The sequence below is a fragment of the Numenius arquata genome, chromosome 1, assembly GCF_964106895.1.
Source record: "Numenius arquata chromosome 1, bNumArq3.hap1.1, whole genome shotgun sequence".
Lineage (NCBI taxonomy): Eukaryota > Metazoa > Chordata > Aves > Charadriiformes > Scolopacidae > Numenius > Numenius arquata.
The window spans coordinates 139,450,383-139,472,477 of record NC_133576.1 but is presented as its reverse complement, the minus strand read 5'-3'; the positions used below and the strand labels follow the sequence as shown (position 1 = coordinate 139,472,477).

At 44.8% G+C, this 22,095-nt stretch overlaps 1 protein-coding gene across 1 annotated transcript in view; it reads left to right on the top strand.

Moving 5' to 3' along the window:
• The window catches only part of FCHSD2 (FCH and double SH3 domains 2), a 210,679-nt gene that overhangs the window by 162,788 nt on the left and 25,796 nt on the right, over nucleotides 1-22,095 (top strand). Inside the window, exons 11-12 of the mRNA XM_074145762.1 lie at nucleotides 12,297-12,413; nucleotides 14,371-14,475. Of these exons, the coding sequence (XP_074001863.1) occupies nucleotides 12,297-12,413; nucleotides 14,371-14,475 (222 nt within the window). The remainder of the gene's footprint in view (nucleotides 1-12,296; nucleotides 12,414-14,370; nucleotides 14,476-22,095) is intronic.

Here is a 22,095-nt window from a genome sequence, read left to right as displayed (position 1 = left end):
AGCTCTGAATACTTTTATAAATTCAAGTTTCACATGGTCCGGCTCAAAATTCTGCTGTTGCCAAAGAGTAACGCGGAATGGATTGCCCCTTGAGTCAGGTACAAACCCCACAGCTCAAATTTACTTCCAAAATATTCCCAACGTGCATAATCAGAGCCTCCAAAAGAGACTGTTCCTAAGAAGGATGGGTATGAGATGGTTTCCCATCAATTTTTCAGCATTTTTATTTCCCCGTCGTTACACTGAAACGTAGACTCTTGAGTGTCCATAGAGAGAAACCCACTACAAAATATTTTCCATCCATCAGCTACTTCCCATTATCTAAAACATTGTTTTGAGCTTAACTTTATGCGTTTCTTCATGTTATTTAATTATTTAGATTGTTTCGGTGTCTCAGTTAATTTCGACTGACACACATTTATTTCTTTTAAAAAGGAAGTTTTAAATTTATTTTTTTTAAATTTTCCCTTAAGGAAATGGGTTTGTTTTAAAAGTATTCAGTAAGAAATCACCGATAAATCCCCAACCGGCTTTAATCCTTGCGATAAACGAATTCACAAAATGACTTGAGCCTTTACCAACGGCAAGATGGAAAAAATAAAAGGGTCTTTTGAAATCCCGTTGGCCTCACAAGAAAAAAAGAGTCAGCACATGCTGACCTGCCGCGGAGGCTGCGGCTCCGTTCAGTGTAGTGACAGTTTAATCATCCAACATCCTCCCACGAGGCGCGGGAGATTTATGATGATGTCCAGAAATCCCTTGAGTTGAAAACACCTTGTCCCCACGCTTGGCAGATAAGTCCTCGCCGTAAGAACGGGGCAAAATGGAAAGGAAATTACCCAGCTCTTTTTCTCTCTTTTCCTGTTTGGAAAAGATTCTTTTTCCTTGAACCGGGTGTTATCACGTGAGAAAACGAGCCGGATGGCCAAAAAGCACGTCCCGAGCGCGGGAGGATAACAGCAGCAAAGAGCTGACACTAAACTTTTGGAGGTCTTTTTCCTGTGGGTTTTTTTTTTTTTTAATCTACGCCTGTGACCGTAATTTCCTCTGGCCATTAGGATGCTCTAGTTTTCTCGGAGCACGCAAGTAAAAAAACGTAGCCAAATATTTGCATGTCAGCTTATCGGCGTGAAAAAAAATCCATTTTTCTCACTGTAATTGGCAGAAGAAAAACCCAACATCTCAGTAGGATCGATGGAAAGTTTTGCACTTTCACCCCTCGTTACTTGGAGGTACAAGATTTATGGACAGACTGTGAGAATAAGGTTGAATTTCGCTTCACTGTCATACGCAGAGGAATATCTTGAATTTCTGAGCAGCTTGTATTAAGCTATATAATACAAATTATATACATATATACAAGCTATACTTATAAAAAGACGTCTCTCTTCCTTATGGCATGTTTTTCTCAGCTCTCCAAGTGCTCAGGGGTTTGAAAGTAAATAGATATTATGGCAGAAGTGGGAATCAGGACTCAGTCGAGGCCTCCTGTTTGTCAGATTTTACTTTTAGCAGGTTCTGTGCATTTTTACAGAGCTATTTACACATTTCAGCATTTACTATCAAATTTACTAAAACATGCTTAAAATTTATTTAGTGTTAAATATGCTTAAATATTTTAAAATACCTTTGTTTTCTAAATGGTGCTATATTCCATTTTTATAATTATTGACGATAAATATTTGATGGTCAATATTAAATATTTAAATCCAGAAAAGTTCATGAAATATAAACTGCTGGTAAAAAATAATCCCTCGCAAACGTAAGCCCAAACTCACAAGTTCAGGGAATGCACTATTTTTTCTGTATTTAGAGCAGTCTGTGCTTTTAATAGCAGAACAGAGTAAGGTGTCTGTTTTTAACTATAACATTTTGAAGCTAAATATATCATAGAATCATAGAATAGTCAGAGTTGGAAGGGACCTTCAAGATCATTGAGTTCCAACCCCCCTGCCATGGGCAGGGACACCTCCACTAGAGCAGGTTGCTCAAAGCCCCATCCAACCTGGCCTTGAACCCCTCCAGGGATGGGGCATCCACAACTTCCCTGGGCAACCTGTTCCAGTGCTTCACCACCCTCACAGGAAAGAATTTCCTCCTAATATCTCATCTAAATCTCCCCTCTTCCAATTTAAAACCATTACCCCTTGTCCTGTCACTACATCTCCTGACAAAGAGTCCCTCTCCGGCTCTCCTGGAGGCTCCCTTCAGATATTGGAAGGCTGCTATGAGGTGTCCCCGGAGCCTTCTCTTCTCCAGGCTGAACAGCCCCAGCTCTCTCAGCCTGTCTTCATAGGGGAGGTGCTCCAGCCCTCTGATCATCCTCGTGGCCCTCCGCTGGACCCGTTCCAACAGGTCCATGTCCTTCCTGTGTTGAGGACTCCAAAGCTGGACACAGTATTCCAGGTGGGGTCTCACGAGCGCAGAGTAGAGGGGTAGAATCACCTCCTGTGACCTGCTGCCGCACATCTCTCGATGCAGCCCAGGATGGGGTTGGCTTTCTGGGCTGCCAGTGCACATTGCCGGCTCATGTTGAGCTTCTCATCCACCAAGACCCCCAAGTCCTTCTCCTCAGGGCTGCTCTCCAGCCATTCTCTGCCCAACCTGCATTTGTGCCTGGGATTGCCACGTCCCAGGTGCAGGACCCTGCACTTGGCCTGGTTGAACTTCATGAGGTTTGCACGAGCCCACCTCTCCAGCCTGTCCAGGTCCCTCTGGATGGCATCCCTTCCCTCCAGCGTGTCGACCGTGCCACCGAGCTTGGTGTCATCGGCAAACTTGCTGAGAGTGCACTCTATCCCACTGTCCGTGTCTCTGACAAAGATGTTGAACAGCACTGGTCCCAAGAAAAAAAAGTTAGGATCTAATTTTATCACGGTATAAAATTAAAAATTAAAAATGAGGAATTACTGCTGAAGAGAAATACAGTCATTCTGGTAAAAAAATTCCCAGTAGATCCAAGCGGGAGCCTGGCGAAGCTGTGAATTCCCTTTGTAACATGACGCGTCTTGTGCGTGGCCGACGCGACTAAAACCGATTTTGCTTAACTCTTCCCACCCCAGTCGTGGTTAAAATAAGGTCTGAGCTAAAAAAAAAAATCATATTTGAGGTTGATACTGAAAGGGTAGTTTGAAGAAATGGGCAAGTCCCCACCCTGGAGTTACTGACTCTCTTATCTTGGATTGAATTTTAACATTGTTTCTGATTTACTTTAAGTATAATGAACCGAAATTGGCTCACTGCCTAATTGATTCTATTTTCATTTAGAGAACACGCTGTTAGTATTAATTTTTTTTACAGTCAGGAAACATCGTTTAAGCAAAATTCCGAATAATTTCTAGGGGTGAAACTGGAGCAGAAGTAACGCTTTGTAACATTATTGATGATCTCGACAAGGACATAGGGTGTATCATCAGCAAGTTCGAAGATGACACCAAGTTAAGCAGGAGTGTTGATTCCCAGGAGGATAGGGAAGCTCTACAGAGAGACCTAGATAGATTGGATCATTGGGCCAACATCAATGGCATGAGTTTTAACAAGGGCAAGTGCCAGGTTCTGCACTTGGGCCACAATAACCCCGTTCATTGCTACAGGCTTGGGGAAGTGTGGCTGGAGCTGCCTGGAAGAAAGAGACCTGGGGGTTCTAATGGACAAGCGGCTGAAGATGAGCCAGCAGTGTGCCCAGGTGGCCAAGAAAGCCAACGGCATCCTGGCTTGTATTAGAAATAGCGTGACCAGCAGAAGTAGGGAGGTGATTGTGCCCCTGTACTCAGCGCTGGTGAGGCCACACCTGGAGTATTGTGTCCAGTTTTGGGCACCTCAATCCAAGAGAGATATGGAGGTGCTGGAGCGAGTGCAGAGGAGGGCAACGAAGCTGGTGAAGGGCCTGGAAAACAAATCCTATGAAGAGCGGTTGAAGGAGCTGGGACTGTTTAGTCTGAGGAAGAGGAGGCTGAGGGGAGACCTCATCACTCTCTACAACTACTTGAAAGGACACTGTAGAGAGGTTGGTGCCGGTCTCTTCACACAGGTAATTAATGACAGAACGAGAGGGAACGGCTTCAAGCTCCAACAGGGTGGGTTTAGACTGAACATTAGGAAAGAATTTTTCACAGAAAGAGTGGTCGGGCGTTGGAACAGGCTGCCCAGGGAGGGGGTTGAGTCACCATCCCTGGATGTGTTTAAGAGCCGTTTAGATGTGGTGTTGGGGGATATGGTATAGGGGAGAACTTTGTAGAGTAGGGCTGATGGTTGGACTCGATGATCCCAAGGGTCTCTTCCAACCTGGACGATTCTATGATTCTATGACTTGAAAGAAGTGGCCACTTAGGAAATAGTTCTTTGTTTAGATTGTGTTGAAAATGTCTATAAATCAATTTTTCTGTGTCCAAGTTGATTCAAAATCGACTCTTTTTTTCCCTTCGGTTACCTAATGAGAGCAATTTTTCTATATTTCTAGTTGCAGTAGATTTTGGGGATGTGAATGCAGCTGCCGTGATAATTGAGGCAAATAATAATTATGAGGGTGGGAATAAGTACAGTAACAAAAAATGTAATGCACTCTAATTTCAAAACTAATTTCAGTGGGAAGATTAAAAACTTTTAAAAATAAATAAGATGAAAAATTAAAAAAAAAATAAAAAATAAAAAGATTTGTGGCTTTTAATCTCTGCTGTATAACGAAAGTGCTCTAATACAGTAATGCCAGGCACTGGGAGCAACGAAGCTGTATTAATCACTGACATCTAACAAAAACTAGTGCTTTTAAGATTCTAATCTTAAAAAAAAAAAAAACCCAAAACAACCCAGAGACGTGATAAAACAGAGCTACGACCTTTACGGTAACCCTGTCCCTACCGTGATTGTTGCAACAATCTGGGCATAGTGTGTTTCGGGGGAGATTTCTCGCTGATGGACAGCGATCCCCCAAAATAATTAATGAGCCAGAATTAAATATAAACAATCCCTTAAAAACCAAGTGGATAAATTATTCCCTACAAATGGCTGGGTTTTTTTCCTGGGTACTTTTAGTAAGGAGAGTTTCGGTTACACCAGATGTCGGACAATAGTTTTCTATATTTGTTGGGATTTAATATTTCGCTATAGAATATTTCTTTAGTCCAATCCGTGAGATGACGGTGGGACTATTTTTCAGCCCAGAGGACGTCAAAAAGTCCCAGGATCCCTTTTCTCTTCTCAGATGTCCCAGAACCACCTTCTTTGTGATGACTTTAAATGCAATTATCATCTTTATTCCCTGATTGATAGGATGTTCCTTATCCTTCTGCAGCCCCCCCAGCCCTCACCACTGCGAGATGTTCATTTATTAGATTAAAAAGCAGAAGAACGTGGTTATATAGTAGGTTTGGTTTTAGCTTTATCACAATATATGTACAGAGGTTTATGTGACCTGTTAATAGTGGGCGTAGGTCTTTTTTTTATTCTTCTGTGTGGAAAGAAGAATATAAACTCATCCATCCTTGGATAAGTTTAAGAGTCGTTTAGATGTGGTGTTGGGGGATACGGTGTAGGGAAAAACTTTGTAGAGTAGGGTAGATGGTTGGACTCGATGATCCCAAGGGTCTTTTCCAACCTGAATGATTCTATGATTCTATGAAAAAAACAACCCTGTTTGGGAACGATCTTTATTTTTAAAGATGGGGGGTGTCCTGTTTGTACCATTGAAAATTCACTGAAATACAAGTCAGTCTTGGCTCACTCTTCGGCTAAACTAAAATTAAATTAGCTCTACGATAAGAAGCTAAAACGAGCACCAGACTCGACTCACGATTTTCTTCCAGCTGCTGTGTTGAGCCACGAGCGGTGTGAGAAATGTCATGCGTATCCCTAGACGCGTTGATCGTACGGTGGAGCTTGCTTTTCCCCATTGGCATGGCAACCTCTGATTTTCACCCCTTCGAAAGAAATTACGTTTTTTAGGTGTGTTTCGTGTTGGTGGTTTGCATGCAATAAATGTTTGCTCCTTTTTTTCCGTTGTCCAAGCGAGCTTTTTTGAGGCTTCAGCTCCCAAAATAAGGAACTTGGAGGCTCAAGAGCCAACTTTTTTGCTCTTCAAACTGCACGCGGATGGAACTGCGTAAATAAGAGGACGCACGCCCTGTGTTTGTCCCTGTCACAAGGCGACTTCTGGCACCTGCAACAACATCTCAGACAAAAATGGGGAAGCGACATGTGTCTACAGACTAAATCTGTTTGTTAATTTAAGAAACGGCATTTCTCGCCTCTGAGCCCTTCAGCTGGTTGGAGCCATCTAGTTCTTTCTCTTGGTTTTCCCATTGAATTTTTAGCGCTAAACACCACTTTCGCTGTAACCCAAACCCTGAGAGAGCAGCAGAACATCCGCCTAAGTTTAGCTCGGGGTTTTTTGGCTCTTCCTTCATTCCTTGGCCGTGGTGAGTGGTTTTGGTTTCCCTCTTTTTTGGAAGAGGTTAAATTGAGTCACTGGACGTCTTGCCACCACCAAGCTCCAGTCCTGAAAATGCTTAAGCAAGAGCTTAATTTAGTAAATCAGGTTAGGACCAGCCACTTCAGTCCCCCCACCTTCTTCCCTACACTTTTGATTTTGATATCTATAGTAGATAAATCTCTGTTTTAGATCCTTTCTTCCCATTTTAGTTCCTTTCAACCTGTTTATATGGCAGTTGGTTCTTACTTGATGCACCCCTCTAGTCCATCTTTACCTGAGGATAGAAACTACTCAGGTCATCCTTAAAGTCCTCCAGAAGCACGTCCTCTTCCATGCCAGCCAACTTGCTGCTGCTCCTCTGCTTCTAAGTTCCTTCGCGGCCTTCTTGGTGTTCTTGGTTCCTTCACAGCAGCTTGATCCATTAGAGGTCAGCTGAAGACCCTCCTGGCCATGCCAGCTCCATTTATTCAGGAAACATGCCAGGTCCTGATGGATTTGAAGCCTTTCTCCTTCATGGTCTTGTCAGCCAAGTATTCAGGCTGTTCATTTCCACCGCTCTCTCTGGTCTTGTCCAGCTTTAGGAGTCCTAGTTTTCAGCTTCTTCTCCAGGAAACTAAATTTTTCCTCTGGATGTTGTCTCCTGCTTTTGACCATATTTCTGGTATCCACACAGACCACAGCTCTAGGTTTTTTCCCCAGCTCTTTTTATTACTCCATTTTTATGTTGTTTATTTTTAGACCTTTAAGCAAGGGTGAGGTCTGCTTGGATACAATACTGCTTTATGAATAACTCATATAACCGCTCTGATCCAATAACAATTCGTTTCCTTTTTAGTATGCCCTTAGGAGCAGCCACAAAGTCTGCATTCATTTTTCTGGTCAAGTGCTTTTGATAAATAGATTAAAAACCGAAAACGCGCTTGGGATAAAGCAGAAGGTTATCAAGCGACTGAAAAGAAGTCTGTGTTTTTTCTTAATGAAAACGAGATGCTGAGTTAGGAGCAAGACCAGTGGGAACACTGAAAATTTGTCGTGAGATGCTTTATGGGAGAGAGACAATGTCAAACGATTCTGCTCAGATTGGGAGCTGATAAGACTCACAGAATCACAGAATGATACGGGGTTGGAAGGGACCTCTGGAGATCATCTAGTCCAATCCCCTGCCAGAGCAGGTCACAAAGGAACGTGTCCAGGAGGGTTTTGAATGTCTCCAGAGAAGGAGACTCCACCACCTCTCTGGGCAGCCTCTTCCAGGGCTCTGCCACCCTCAAAGTGAAGAAGTTCCTCCTCATGTTGAGATGGAACTTCTTATGTTCAAGTTTGTGCTTGTTCCCTCTTGTCCTGTCACTGGGCACCACTGGAAAAAGACTGGCCCCATCCTCCTGACACCCACCCTTTAAGTATTTATAGGTGTTAATCAGATCCCCCCTCAGTCTTCTCTTCTCCAGACTAAAAAGCCCCAAGTGCCTCAGCCTTTCCTCATCAGAGAGATGTTCTTGTCCTCTCATCATCTTTGTAGCTGCAGACTCAGCTGGAAGCTGCGGAAGAAGCTGTAAGAAAATGCTTACTCCAATAAGCTGGGAAAAACCTGAGGTCAAATGTTATCTTAAGGATTGGATGTGCCTAAATAAATCCCTGTGTTTGTCCTCTTTACGTTTTGCAATGACCCAGTGGAGTAACTTAGATAATAAAGAGGTCAAAACAGTAATGAAGAAACAAGATCGTATAAAGCCACCTCAATAAAAGCAAGCAAAAAACAACTTAATATTTAAGCTGAGGGGGTGGGTGAAGGAGCTGCACCGGCCTGTTCTTTCCTTGGTGGGCAGCTTTGTCTTCCTGCCTCTTCATGCTGGAGGTAACAATGTGCTTAGACCTTCCCTCCTCCTCTTCTGGGCTGCTCTACGTCTTGTCTAACAATTCCTTTTACTTTGAAAATACCATTAGATTTAGATTAGATCTCAGGAGGAAATTTTTCACGCTGAAGGTGGTGAGACACTGGCCCAGGTGTGTTTGCCCCATCCCTGGAGGGGTTCAAGGCCAGGTTGGACGGGGCTTTGAGCAACCTGGTCTGCTGGGGGGTGTCCCTGCCCAGGGCAGGGGGTTGGAACTGGATGAGGTTTAGGATCCCTTCCAACCCAAACTCTTCTACGATTCTATGATTAACATGGGCTTTGTGGCTCTGTCCCACTCCGCTGGTTGAACTTCATGGAGATGTTTGTTTCTGGCTTCGAGCTAAAATATCTGTACATCGTATACTGGATTGTAAACCACCCAGCCTCTTGGGTGGTTTTTCGTCACTGTGAGCAACACAGTGATGCTACCTCGTCTCCACCCTTCTTTTGATGTCTATTAATGTATGCCCCATCCCTGGAGGGGTTCAAGGCCAGGTTGGACAGGGCTTTGAGAAACCTGGTCTAGTGGGAGGTGTCCCTGCCCATGGCAGGGGGTTGGAACTGGATGATCGTTAAGGTCCCTTCTAACCCAAACCATCCTATGATTCTGCAGGGACAACTTGAAGCACCAGAAGCTGCTTGACTGAGTTACAGCTTCTTGAAACAGAAATAGAAAGCGGCCCAGGAGTCTCCTGAAGCGTTAGATGTATTTCAGAGCCCTGTGGTGGGAACGTGTGTGTGTGTGAGGGGGGTTGTATTCCTTGCCCTCGCTTGCCTCCGCTGGTGGAAATCATCCCCTTCACAACCCCTTGAATCCGCTCCCCCCAGCTCTCTTGTAATAAGAGGATGAATAAGAATAAAGGCCAGATTCAATTTTGATGAAAAGGAGCTTAGCTGAACAAAATAACGAGCTGAACCAATTTTTGCCTCATTTTCAATTAAATCCTCTGATAGCGTGTTAGCATAAGTTAATATTATTGCCTCTCCCATGAGGGCAGCGTAATCTAAAAGCATTAAAATCTTGCCTTCATTATCCCTTTGGTTTGCTTCCCAGTATCTCTTGATTTTACTCCAGTCTGTCCCAAGTGCTGGTGTTAACGTTGTCTTCCTTCCTTGACACAAATGGTACCACTTTCCCTAAAATACCTGGCACAAATTGTACCACTTTGCTGCCGGAATTACCTGATAACCCCATCTCTTCTACTGCATCAAGCTTCTCACCTGGCCTGAAAAATAATTCCTTGTCTTTCTCCTCTCTTACCTTCCTCCTGCTGCCTGACCTTGAATTTCTCCTTCCCAAACGACTCCTGCATAGTTATGGGTTCTCCTCTGGTTTCAAACCCCACCTGATGGAGAAAAATCCTGTCTTTGGAACCACGGAGGAGACAGTGAGAAATTCATGGAAAAGTCCTTTCTTTCACACTTTCTCAGTTCGTTTTGAGCAGCACTAAGCGTGGTCTCTCTCCTTGAGTGGTCATTTACACTCTCTTCTTGATGATAATTTGTTAGGGGATTTTTTCAGTTGATCTCAAAGGTTGTGCAAGATTATATCAGCCTGAAGGGGACTTGTGATAAGGAGGTGGCTCTCGACTGCACTATCTCAGTAGTGAGATGTGCACGAGACAGCAGGTCATCCAGGAAGAGGAGTTGTTCTTGAGAATCCCCTTCAAAGTATTAATTAACTTCAGTTGGAGAAACCACTGAAACGTCTGTATAAGACTGTTCTGTGGTGCCAGGAGCGCATCCTGGGAAGGTGGGGTGAACAGACTGTCTTCTCACAGCTATTTTTACTGATGGGAAGAGTACGAGAGTGGCTCAGAAAAAATAATAATCATAGAATCCCAGCCTGGTTGAGGTTGGAAGGCACCTCTGGAGGTCATCTGGTCCAGAGCTGGTTGCCCAGGATCGTGCTGTGGGTGCCCCATTCCCTGGAGGTGTTCAAGGCCAGGTTGGATGGGGCTTTGAGCAACCTGGTCTGGTGGGAGGTGTCCCTGCTCATGGCAGGGGGTTGGAACGAGGCGGTCCAGATGGCTTTTGAATATCGGTAAGGATGGAGATGCCACAACTTCTCTGGGCAATCCATGCCAGTGCTTGGTCACCCTCACGGGGTAAAAAGTGTTTCCTGACGTTCAGAGGGAACCTCCTGGTGCCTCTGGTCCCGTCATTGGGCACCATCCTCTTTGCCCCTTCCCTTCACGTATTTATATTCATTGATGAGATCCCTCTGAGCCTTCTCTTCTCCAGGCTGAACAGTCCCAGATCTCTTGGCCTGTCTTCATAGGAGGGATGCTTCAGCCTCTTCGTCGTCTTTGTGGCCCTTTGTTGGACTCTCTCCAACTTAATTATCATTTAATTACTCATCCTTACACAGTCCAGGTGCGGTAAATGTATACAGAATACCCACAAATATAGAAGGAGTATTAGGAAACCTACTTTAGTGGGAAGATTGAGACTGATCCGCATCCCAAACGCTGAGATGTACGTGTAAATGCACAGGGTAGTGCTGTGGCACTAATGGAAGTTATAGAAAGATCGGGAGTGATTGCATTAATTAAATGCTGGAAAGTCTTTCTCCAGAGTTTCAAATGGGTTGTATTCAATTTGTAGACAATCGAGAACTACTTCGTCTTGCTTTAGTTGGCAATTTGAGTTAGATATTTTTTTTTTTTTTTTGGTTACTGACACAATGAAAGCAGGTATAAGATGAAACAATATCAAACCATGTGGTTTGAAATTCGAGCTGCTGTTTTGCAGATAATTATTCTTTTTTGACAGAAATGGCCATGCTCTTCTAAGATTTTTGATGACATTATGATTTGATCACAAATTACAAAGAGTGAGCCTAAACAGCCAGTTGGATCACACTTAACCTTTCGTCTTTGAAATGATGAATCCTTCCTGTGGTTTCTTTAGAAATTAGGTGGCTTCCTTGGCTAGTTATTCTTCATCTCTTTGGTACCGTGTAGGGGTGAAACTGCGTTTCAGTTGTATCCATCGCATCTCTTGTTGCAGTAGAGCTGCATCTGGTGTTCAGTGTCACACTGGTTTTTCCGAGATAGTTGAGTTGGGAATTCTCATGAATTTAGATTTGCTTCCGTAGTTGGTTTTTCCACAGCATAGAGTCATAGAATGGTTAGAATTGGAAGGGACCTTAAAGATCATCGAATTCATCCCCCCTGCCACGGGCAGGGACACCTCCCGCTAGAGCAGGTTGCTCAAAGCCCCGTCCAACCTGGCCTTGAACACCTCCAGGGATGGGGCAGCCACAGCTTCCCTGGGCAACCTGGGCCAGGCTCTCACCACCCTCACAGCAAAGAAGTTCTTCCCCACATCTCATCTCAATCTCCCCTCTTTCAATTTAAATCCATTACCCCTTGTCCTACCACTACACTCCCTGATCAAGAGTCCCTCCTCATCTCTCCTGTAGCCCCCTTTAGGGACTGGAAGGCCGTTATAAGGTCTCCCCGGAGCCTTCTCTTCTCCAGGCTGAACAACCCCAACTCTCTCAGCCTGTCTTCATAGGGGAGGTGCTCCATCCTTCTGATTATCTCTGTGGCCCTCTGCTGGACTCGGTCCAACAGGTCCATGTCCTTCCTGTGTTGAGGACTCCAAAGCTGGACACAGTATTCCAGGTGGGATCTCACGAGAGCAGAGTAGAGGAGCAGAATCACCTCCCGTGACCTGCTGGCCACACTTCTTTTGATGCAGCCCAGGATGGGGTTGGCTTTCTGGGCTGCCAGCGCACATTGCCGGCTCATGTTGAGCTTCTCATCCACGAGCACTCCCAAGTCCTTCTCCTCAGGGCTGCTCTCCAGCCATTCTCTGCCCAACCTGGATTTGTGCCTAGTACCATCATAAAGTTTGTACGGGAGAGAGTTGTTTTTGTTGAATCTGTCTTGTTTTATATGAAACAAGATCCGTCTACGGAGGTAGCCCTGGGTCTGTGCAATGACTCCTTCTCTTGTTTTCTCTTCCAGAGTCGACAACTGGAATCGGAAACTGGAACGACTGAAGAGCACAGTCTCAACAAGGAGGCTCGGAAATGGGCTACACGGGTAGCCCGAGAGCACAAAAACATCATCCACAGTCAGCGGGTAGGTTGGGAAAACATTTGTTTATGGATTTTATTTGTTGTAACTCCCCACTGCGCGAAAGAGGAGCTGCTGGAAGCACTAAGGAATTATTTTTGTCCTGTTATCTCTCCGGGCAACCTGCCATTTTCATCTAAGCCTTTCTTGATACGATGCACTCAAACTGCCAGGTTAGCAGCTCCTCAAACATTTTGGTTCATCAGTACGTTTTATTCCCATACAAATATGAACTTTACAGCTTCTACTTTATTGCAAATAACTTACACGCCTCCCTCTGTTCTACACATCACCCTTTTGCTCGAACTAAAGTTTCAGGGTTTCTCTCACCTCCACTATATCATGTATATATTACCCTTAGGAAAAAATGTATTTCTTTGGATATCAAAAGTCTTTTCAAGACTCGGAAAATGCACGAGTAATGCGCACAACTTGTGAAGACACAAAATTAAGCGTTTATTGATACATTTATTTCTACATACGAGGCTCAACGTGGAAGAATTTAGAGCTTTCTTTGGGCGTCCTGATCGGGGCTTCAGGTACCTATATTTTGGAATGCAACTGAGACTGGGAGTGAGAATAAAGTCAGCCAGTAGAAGTGCATCCCTTGGGTCACCCGAGTTCCTTAAACATCTCTGGCAAGGCTCTCGTGCCCCTCTTTGGAGAGAGTGTTCTAAGTTCTGGTGCAAACTTCTTGCCTAAAACGTGTGTTTCACATGCTGAGGTCAAGCCTAAGTTGCCCAGACTACATTAAATTCAGTTAAAAAGGATGAGTCTTTACTACAGTATCTGTAATAATGTACAATATTCAGTGAGCTTCGGCCTGGGAAATGGGGGACCTGCCTTCTAGTTCCACTTCAGAGATTTGAGCCGTTCCTCAAACTACCCAGGGGGAGCGCACCACGCAAGAAGACCAAAGTAAACGTTTACCATGTTACCTGTCTTCTGCTGAGCCTGGGTTGCTCTGTAGCAAAAATCCAGAAGTTGTAGCACCAGGCAGAGGGTATTAACAAAGTCTGTAACCAAAATATGGCAGGAAAAACTCTCCTCGGAGAAAGGAGAGAGCATCCTGGATTCTGAGATGGGGAGGGGAGCCATAGGATGAGGGGGAAAGGTTTTAAACTGGAAGAGGGGAGATTGAGATGAGATGTGGGGAAGAAATTCTTTGCTGTGAGGGTGGTGAGACCCTGGCCCAGGTTGCCCAGAGAAGCTGTGGCTGCCCCATCCCTGGAGGGGTTCAAGGCCAGGTTGGAGGGGGCTTTGAGCAACCTGGTCTGGTGGGAGGTGTCCCTGCCCAGGGCAGGGTGTTGGAACTGGATGTTCTTTAAGGTCCCTTCCAACCCAAACCATTCTGTGATTCTATGATTCTGATTCTAGCACCTGATGCTCCTTCTGCTCTTTCTCCAAAGACTGTGTGACACAAAAAGCATAAACAGTCACTGAACCGGGCACGGCTTTGCAAATAACGGTGACAATTTGTGCAATCACGTGTTTTTGTTATTTTTCTGGATCTGTACAGTCAACTTCCACGTACCTGAAGCCAAGAAACTCCAACGTGTTTCCTGTGATTCAGCAAAATCTCCTCTGGACACAACGTTCCTGTACCATTAGCAACCTCTCTCTTCACGTTTAAGATGCTCTTTTTCCTCCTGACATAAATGTAGAACAACGTGCTCATTTTAAATATTTCAATATCAACGTATAGATGGGTTGATTCATACCACGATATCATGTTTTCATGAAGATGTCGAAACATTCCCCCAGGTGGAGTTTCCATGTGAAATACCGTGTTTTTGAATGGGGGTTTGGCCTTGGTCATCGTCTGTTTTCCTGGAATGGGCTATTGTCGGTCAACCCAGCATCTAATCAAACAATAATTTCCCTGACTTGTCGTAAATATTTATCGTGTAAATGGCTCGCTGGGAGTTGCTACATCTGGGGCGTATTTTCTTATTTCTGACAGACACTCGAGGAGCTGGAATGCCACGGGCCGGTGATGTCCGAGCAAACCCGAGCAGAACTGGAGCAGAAAATAGATGAAGCCAGAGAGAGTATTCGCAAGGCTGAGGTAAGAAGGAAATCATTTTGGCACGTTCAGCTTCTCGCCGCAGAAGGATTTATGTTACAGCTGTTTAATTTTATTGGTGGAAATGGGAGCTTTTAGCATCAAAGAGAAGGGAATTTTAAGATGTCTTTTTTTTGTTTTCCTTGATTTCATCCTTCTCAAATCACTAAATCAACTTAATGAAAGACTTGAGATTAGAAGAATAATATTAAAAATCACTCCTGATGAAGAGTGACTAAACTTGCTGCGTTTCCCGCTATCGTGCAAAGGTCAAGAATCTTTATATTTAGGGGCTTTGTCTTAAATAGAGTAAAAACAATCTCATGTTTACTAGTTCCCTTCTGCTTGAAGGAATTAATATCGGATAATGGTATTCATTCTCTGTCTTCACGCTTTTGGGCTTCTAGAAGGAGCTGCCCCACGCCGATGTGCCTTCTCTTGTAGTATTTTTTGATATAAATATTAATTTGTGATGTCGATGGGAAAACATTTGAAATAATCTTTGTATCTCTTTCTGCTTTTACTCTGAGGCACTTTCGAAAAGGTTACTGAGGTTTATGAGACCTGTTTTGGGTTAAGAAAGACTGGGGAAAAGATAAACTGGCTTCAGACTTGATTGCAGGTGTTGGGTGGGTAAAAGTTAAATGTTTTCATGGCCAGTGATTCAAAAAAAACTATTGCAAGCACCAGGAACTAATCTATTAGTTTTCGGCTGAGAGAGTTGCTTAATTAAAACTGGAGAGCAAACGTAATTGTTTCAGTTAAGTGCTTCTCATACCGCTGGATATTCAGAGTACCTGATGTCATTAGGAATGTGATTTACAGTTCAAGAGGTTAGAAAATACAGAGTAAAAATATTCCTCCTACTGGTGTGGTAAACGTTAGGCTCTTTTTTTAAAACAAAGCCAGAATATGCTCTCTTAACAGAAAGTGTTTTAAAATGTAATTGCCTTTTATTTTAAGTGAACTATTTTAAGCAGACTCTACTCCAAAGTGCTTCAGTGAATATAGAGTTAATGATTAAATATGCAGGGACAGAGAGCATGAGAATGAAAGATAAAAGCGGCAGCAGAAAGAAAGAAAATTGGGATAAGGAGCTGCAGAGGAGACGGTTCTCGCACAAAAATATCATAAAAGGTACAAATGAAATCAGTCTGGAACTCAAGTGTTTGCAAGTCTTAAGAATGCATAATTAAAAGAACCCAATCAATCGGTGGAAAATGAGCAAAGAGATAACACGTTTCCTTGGGGGAGGTGGTGGAAAGAAAAAATTGACAGCATTATTTTTTTATTCGTTAAATTCTGGAAAGTTAGAAGTTTGAAAGTGCGAGCTGCTATAGTCATGGCTAAGAGGGATCTCCGCAGCAGAAATGAGAAGTAGGAACGAGTAGGAATGATACAGAGAGCACAAAGGCAGGGATAACACACCAGTGATGGTCCAGGCAGGGATAACACTCCAGTGATGGTCCAGGCAGGGATAACACACCAGTGATGGTCCAGGCAGGGATAACACACCGGTGATGGTCCAGGCAGGGATAACACACCAGTGATGGTCCAAGCAGGGATAACACTCCGGTGATGGTCCAGGCAGGGATAACACTCCGGTGATGGTCCAGGTAGGGATAACGCACCGGTGATGGTCCAGGCAGGGATAACGCACAGGTGATGGTCCAGGCAGGGATAACACACCGGTGATGGTCCAGTTAGCGATAACGCACCGGTGGTGGTCCAGTTAGGGATAACGCACCGGTGATGGTCCAGGCAGGGATAACACACCGGTGGTGGTCCAGGCAGGGATAATGCACAGGTGATGGTCCAGGCAGGGATAACGCACCGGTGGTGGTCCAGTTAGGGATAACGCACCGGTGATGGTCCAGGCAGGGATAACGCACCGGTGGTGGTCCAGTTAGGGATAATGCACTGGTGATGGTCCAGGCAGGGATAACACACCGGTGGTGGTCCAGGCAGGGATAACACACTGGTGGTGGTCCAGGCAGGGATAAGGCACAGGTGATGGTCCAGGCAGGGATAACGCACCGGTGGTGGTCCAGTTAGGGATAACACACCGGTGATGGTCCAGGCAGGGATAACGCACTGGTGATGGTCCAGGCAGGGATAACACACTGGTGGTGGTCAAGGCAGGGATAACACACCGGTGATGGTCCAGGCAGATACAGCGAAGAAGACATATAAGAGCACCTGAGGACTTTTGCCCAGCAGAAGGTTGGCTTTTCGGAGAGAATTAGCTAAAAGAGCTTCAGACAAAATTGCAAGTTGCCTTGGCCACAGCCACGGAATATAACTGAGGGTAGAAGGGAAATGCCAAGAAGTGGAAGGTTTATATATATTAAAAAAAAAAAAGAGATGTGAGGTCAGAAATAAACCCTGTAGCGCGCTGTAGAAGGCAGTGACTTTTCCAAAAGCAGAGGGAGGGAAACACAGAAGGGCCGGGCCAGGAAGGTGGTGGATAAAATCAATGAAGGGGGGAAAAAAAATAGCATGGAATTCTGCGATCTAATGAGAGTCGTAGATGCGCGTCCTTATAAACACCAAACGAGACTCCAAAGAGGCAGAGAGCGTGAATATTCTTCTCCAAGACGTCTGGGAAGACTCAGTGCCTGGGTGATTTTCACTGATTTTTTTCTTCCTCTAATTTTGATAGAAGTTTCCTGCTGTGTATTTCAAGGAGGCGAAGTTATCTCGGAATTTTTGAGTGGCTGGTGTGCAAACCGCTTCGTGTTTGTGACTTTTATATATTGCCACGTGAGTTATTTATAACGAAGAATTTTTTTTTTTTAAGAGAAGCTCGTTAGTGAATTCAGTAAGCTTTTTTACTTTTACTTAGGGATGGCCTTTCCTTTTAGCTTCAACCCTTCTTCTCTAAGTGACACTATTAAGTAATTTCAGGACCATTAATTAGACAAGGTTTTTGCACACGTACGATCCGTGGAAGAATAAACTGTGTAAGCTTTGAGGAAAAATGTTTTCGTTTGTCATTCCAACCCAAACCATTCTATGATTCTCTGATTCTATGGTTCTATGTCGGTTTTCTTGGAATATCGTACCTCCTCATCGGTTGTGGAGCTAAAGATGATCTTTTAAGGTCTCTTCCCACCCAAACCTTTCTATGACTCTATGATTTATATATTTTCCAACAAGCACAATGGGTGTGGAATAGGCACAATTTGAAGGTCCAGCAAAGAAATACAGTAAAAGTGTGCATGCAACCAACACATGCTGAAGAAATCTACATTTTTGTCTCCTGCATGATGTAGTGGCTGGACATAAAACCTGAGATTGGCACATTCCGAGCTCAGTGGCAGAGCACTAAAATTGGCTGCGGTTAGCGCTACACCCCGGAGTTTAGATCCAGAGGAGCTCCATCCTTGTCAAACCAGCGTTTAAACCTCTGCTGCGTCAGGGTTGGCTTCGATAAAGGCAAACACCGAGAGCAGACGGTGCTTGAAACATCGTCTGTAAAGGAGGTCAACACCTTCGAAATTCAGTAATTGGAGAAAATAAATTGTTCTTGTAGCTGTTTTGCACTTAACCAACCAACTCGGGGGACTGAAGTAGAACTTCTGTGGTTTTAAGCTTTCGTTTTTGTGACAAGAGTGAGGAAGGTCGGGGCGTTTTACGGCTGTTAGTTCAGGCAGTTGGATGGATCGGATTTGCCTTAAAATAGCTTTGCATTTCTCCGCTTGTCCCTTTTTCTTTAAACTGTGAGAGACAAAAATTTACTGTCTCCACTCAGCTGTGGTGCAGAAATAAGGGGGGAAAAAAAAAGTTGCAGCTATTTCTTTGGTTTCTATAACCATTTTTTTCAGCCTTTATCCTGGACCCTGAGGCTGAGTTGCTTGGATTCTTCTTCCTCTCATCTTATTTTGTCTCTATCCAACTAAAGCCCCCGATACTTTGATGGGCCCAGTGTGAGTCTCGCTCACCAGTATAGTTGGTCCCAGGGCTGCCGTCATTTTTCTCAACGATCACGGGAGATTTCCCCATTCGTGCTCAGGTCTGTGCTCAAGGAAGGTCTCGGGGCCTCCACAGCGATTAATCCTATTTCCACTTAATTATAAGGGGACGCGTTTTCTCTCATCATTAGGACGTCTACAACTCTCAAGAGAGTATTCGTACCAGAAAAAGATTTGATTAAGACTCATTATGGGGCTGTTTACTCCGTTTGATTAGTTCAGAAGCTTAGGTCCATCTTGAATTGTAAACGGAGGGCTGTTTTCTCCCTCCCCTTATATTTGGCCATGAATATTTATTCCTGTGCTGTGATAACGGTTGTGTTCGCTGGCTGGGCTCCTCTTCTATCTTAGGATCTAATCTATTAATCATACGCTGCATGTGGTCCTACGGCATCTCAAGTAGATGTAGCTACGTCTCAGCCTGGTGTTATTTGTGTGTTCTTGCAGTCGAACCTTTCAGCTGCAGGCGCGGTGTCGTTCTCTGCTCATGAGAAATGTGAGAAAAGCTTAATTCCGTATGTTTCGCTAAAATAAATGTAAGAGAATAAGGCTTCCAACCCAACCCCCCCCCCCCAAAAAAAAAAAAAAGGGTTGAATTTGTGAGATGTCACTTGCTGCCATCTACGGTGTCCAGCTTTGGAGTCCTCAACACAGGAAGGACATGGACCTGTTGGAACGGGTCCAGCGGAGGGCCACGAAGCTGATCAGAGGGCTGGAGCACCTCCCCTATGAAGACAGGCTGAGAGAGCTGGGGTTGTTCAGCCTGGAGAAGAGAAGGCTCCGGGGACACCTCATAGCAGCCTTCCAATATCTGAAGGGAGCCTCCAGGAGAGCCGGAGAGGGACTCTTTGTCAGGAGATGTAGTGACAGGACAAGGGGTAATGGTTTTAAATTGGAAGAGGGGAGATTTAGATGAGATATTAGGAGGAAATTCTTTCCTGTGAGGGTGATGAAGCACTGGAACAGGTTGCCCAGGGAAGTTGTGGCTGCCCCATCCCTGGAAGTGTTCAAGGCCAGGCTGGATGGGGCTTTGAGCAACCTGCTCTAGTGGAGGTGTCCCTGCCCATGGCAGGGGGGTTGGAACTCCATGATCTTTAAGGTCCCTTCCAACTCTAACCATTCTATGATTCTATGGTTTCGCTCGGGAAACATATGCTTGGGAGAGCTGTGCTCTGTCAACAGATTGCCTTCTCGGCAGGAGATTTGTAGGAGCTGGTGGACTTTCCGGCCAGGCAGATTGAGGACTGGCCTGGAAAAACACCGTCGACATCCACAAATCAGGAATTTTGAGCTCTTTTGGTGAAAAGCAGAGATGAGGATGTCGTTCTTGAGATCATCATCACAGCCTTGAAGCTGTATTATGACATTATGGAGATGTACAAGCCTTAGTACTATTATCAGCTGTATCCAAATATTTAATCAGTCTGACCTCAGTGTTGCAAAAAGAATACTACAATAATTGAGAATTTTAATCTTGAATGAATACTTTCTAACAATTATTTCTCAGGGACTTGCTGTAAATGAGAAATTTGGAGAGCGTGCAGTATGCTCAGGTCCTGCTCAAGTATTGCACAGCGTGTATTTTTGACACACCTGCCTGTTCTGGCATGAGCAATGAGAAAGGAATTCTTTAGAAGACCGGGGCGTATGCATTTACGATGATGATAAAGGATATTTTTTCATTAGTGGACATTTAACAGAGGAATATATTCCGTGGGATGAAGGGGCAAGAACAAACAGGGATGTTTTGAAGCTAATGATGAAATACAGTCGTAAAGATTCCTGGATGGATATAGTCAACTGAAGCTCTCAATATCTCTTATAGATCCCTATGTACTGTAAAGGCTACATATCCTTATATCCGGAAACAAGTGGATAAGTCATTTTGAAAACATCCTACAAATAATAATCATCATGACTTTAAATGTTGCTGAGATGAAGAATAATTGCTGTAGGACTTCGGCAGTAGATTGTCTCTCACATCTTCTTGGTAAAGGAATCGGGGATTAGTCTGGGCTAGAAGAATATTAACATTGCTTGTTTTGTAGATTTTATCTTTTTTGTTATTATTATTATTATTCAGTTCTTTTGGAAGGTGGATCACACCGAAAAATCCAACTCAGCTCCTTAAACCTATGCTTTGAATGCAGTGGCATTTCATAGAGTTGTTCAGGTTGGGGGCTTTGCGATGTCTCTAGTCCAGCCTCTGCTTAAATCTTACTGAATCTTTTGGCTATGAAATGTGTGCAGCATCTTTCACTGATATTAAGAACCAATATTCATTACCAGGACTGCAGAGAAATGTGTTAATAAAGGTTGGAATACTTAAATTTTATATACATTCCATTTTCTACCTACAGAATTTAGGTCATTTCCATTCAGTCCCATTACCAGCAGCCTGGGAACAACTTAAACCCTACAAAATACTTCACTGCTGCTATCTCCTCTTCATCTCACAGAATCACAGAGTGATACGAGGTTGGAAGGGACCTCTGGAGATCACCTAGTCCAACCCCCTGCCAAAGCAGGTCCACCCAGAGCAGGTTGCACAGGAACGTGTCCAGGCGGGGTTTGAATGTCTCCAGAGAAGGAGACTCCCCCACCTCTCTGGGCAGCCTCTTCCAGGGCTCTGCCACCCTCACAGGAAAGAAGTTAGAATCATAGAATCATAGAATGGCTAGAGTTGGAAAGGACCTTAAAGATCATCTAGTTCCAACCCCCCTGCCATGGGCAGGGACACCTCTCACTAGAGCAGGTTGCTCAAAGCCCCATCCAGCCTGGCCTTGAACACTTCCAGGGATGGGGCAGCCACAACTTCCCTGGGCAACCTGTTCCAGTGCCTCACCACCCTCACTGTAAAGAATTTCTTCCTTATATCTAATCTAAATCTCTTCTCTTCCAATTTAAAACCATTGCCCCTTGTCCTGTCACCACTCTTCCTGACAAAGAGTCCCTCTTCAGCTCTTCTGTAGGCTCCCTTCAGATATTGATAGGCTGTTATAAGGTCTCCCCGGAGCCTTCTCTTCTCCAGGCTGAACAACCCCAGCTCTCTCAGTCTGTCCTCATAGGAGAGGTGCTCCATCCCTCTGATCATCTTCGTGGCCCTCCGCTGGACCCGTTCCAACAGGTCCATGTCCTTTCTGTGTTGAGGACTCCAGAGCTGGACACAGTACTCCAGGAGGGGTCTCACGAGCGCAGAGTAGAGGGGCAGAATCACCTCGCGAGACCTGCTGGCCACACTTCTCCTGATGCAGCCCAGGACACGGTTGGCTCTCTGGGCTGCCAGTGCACACTGCCTGCTCATGTTGAGCTTCTCATCCATAAGCACTCCCAAGTCCTTCTCCTCGGGGCTGCTCTCCAGCCATTCTCCACCCAACTTGTATTTGTGCCTGGGGTTGCCACGTCCCAGGTGCAGGACCCTGCACTTGGCTTGGTTGAACTTCATGCAATTTGCACGAGCCCACCTCTCCAGCCTGTCCAGGTCCCTCTGGATGGCATCCCTTCCCTCCAGCGTGTCAACTGCGCCACCGAGCTTGGTGTCATCAGCAAACTTGCTGAGGGTGCACTCTATCCCACTGTCCATGTCACCGACAAAGATGTTGAATAGTATTGGTCCCAGTACCGACCCCTGCGGAACACCACTCGTTAC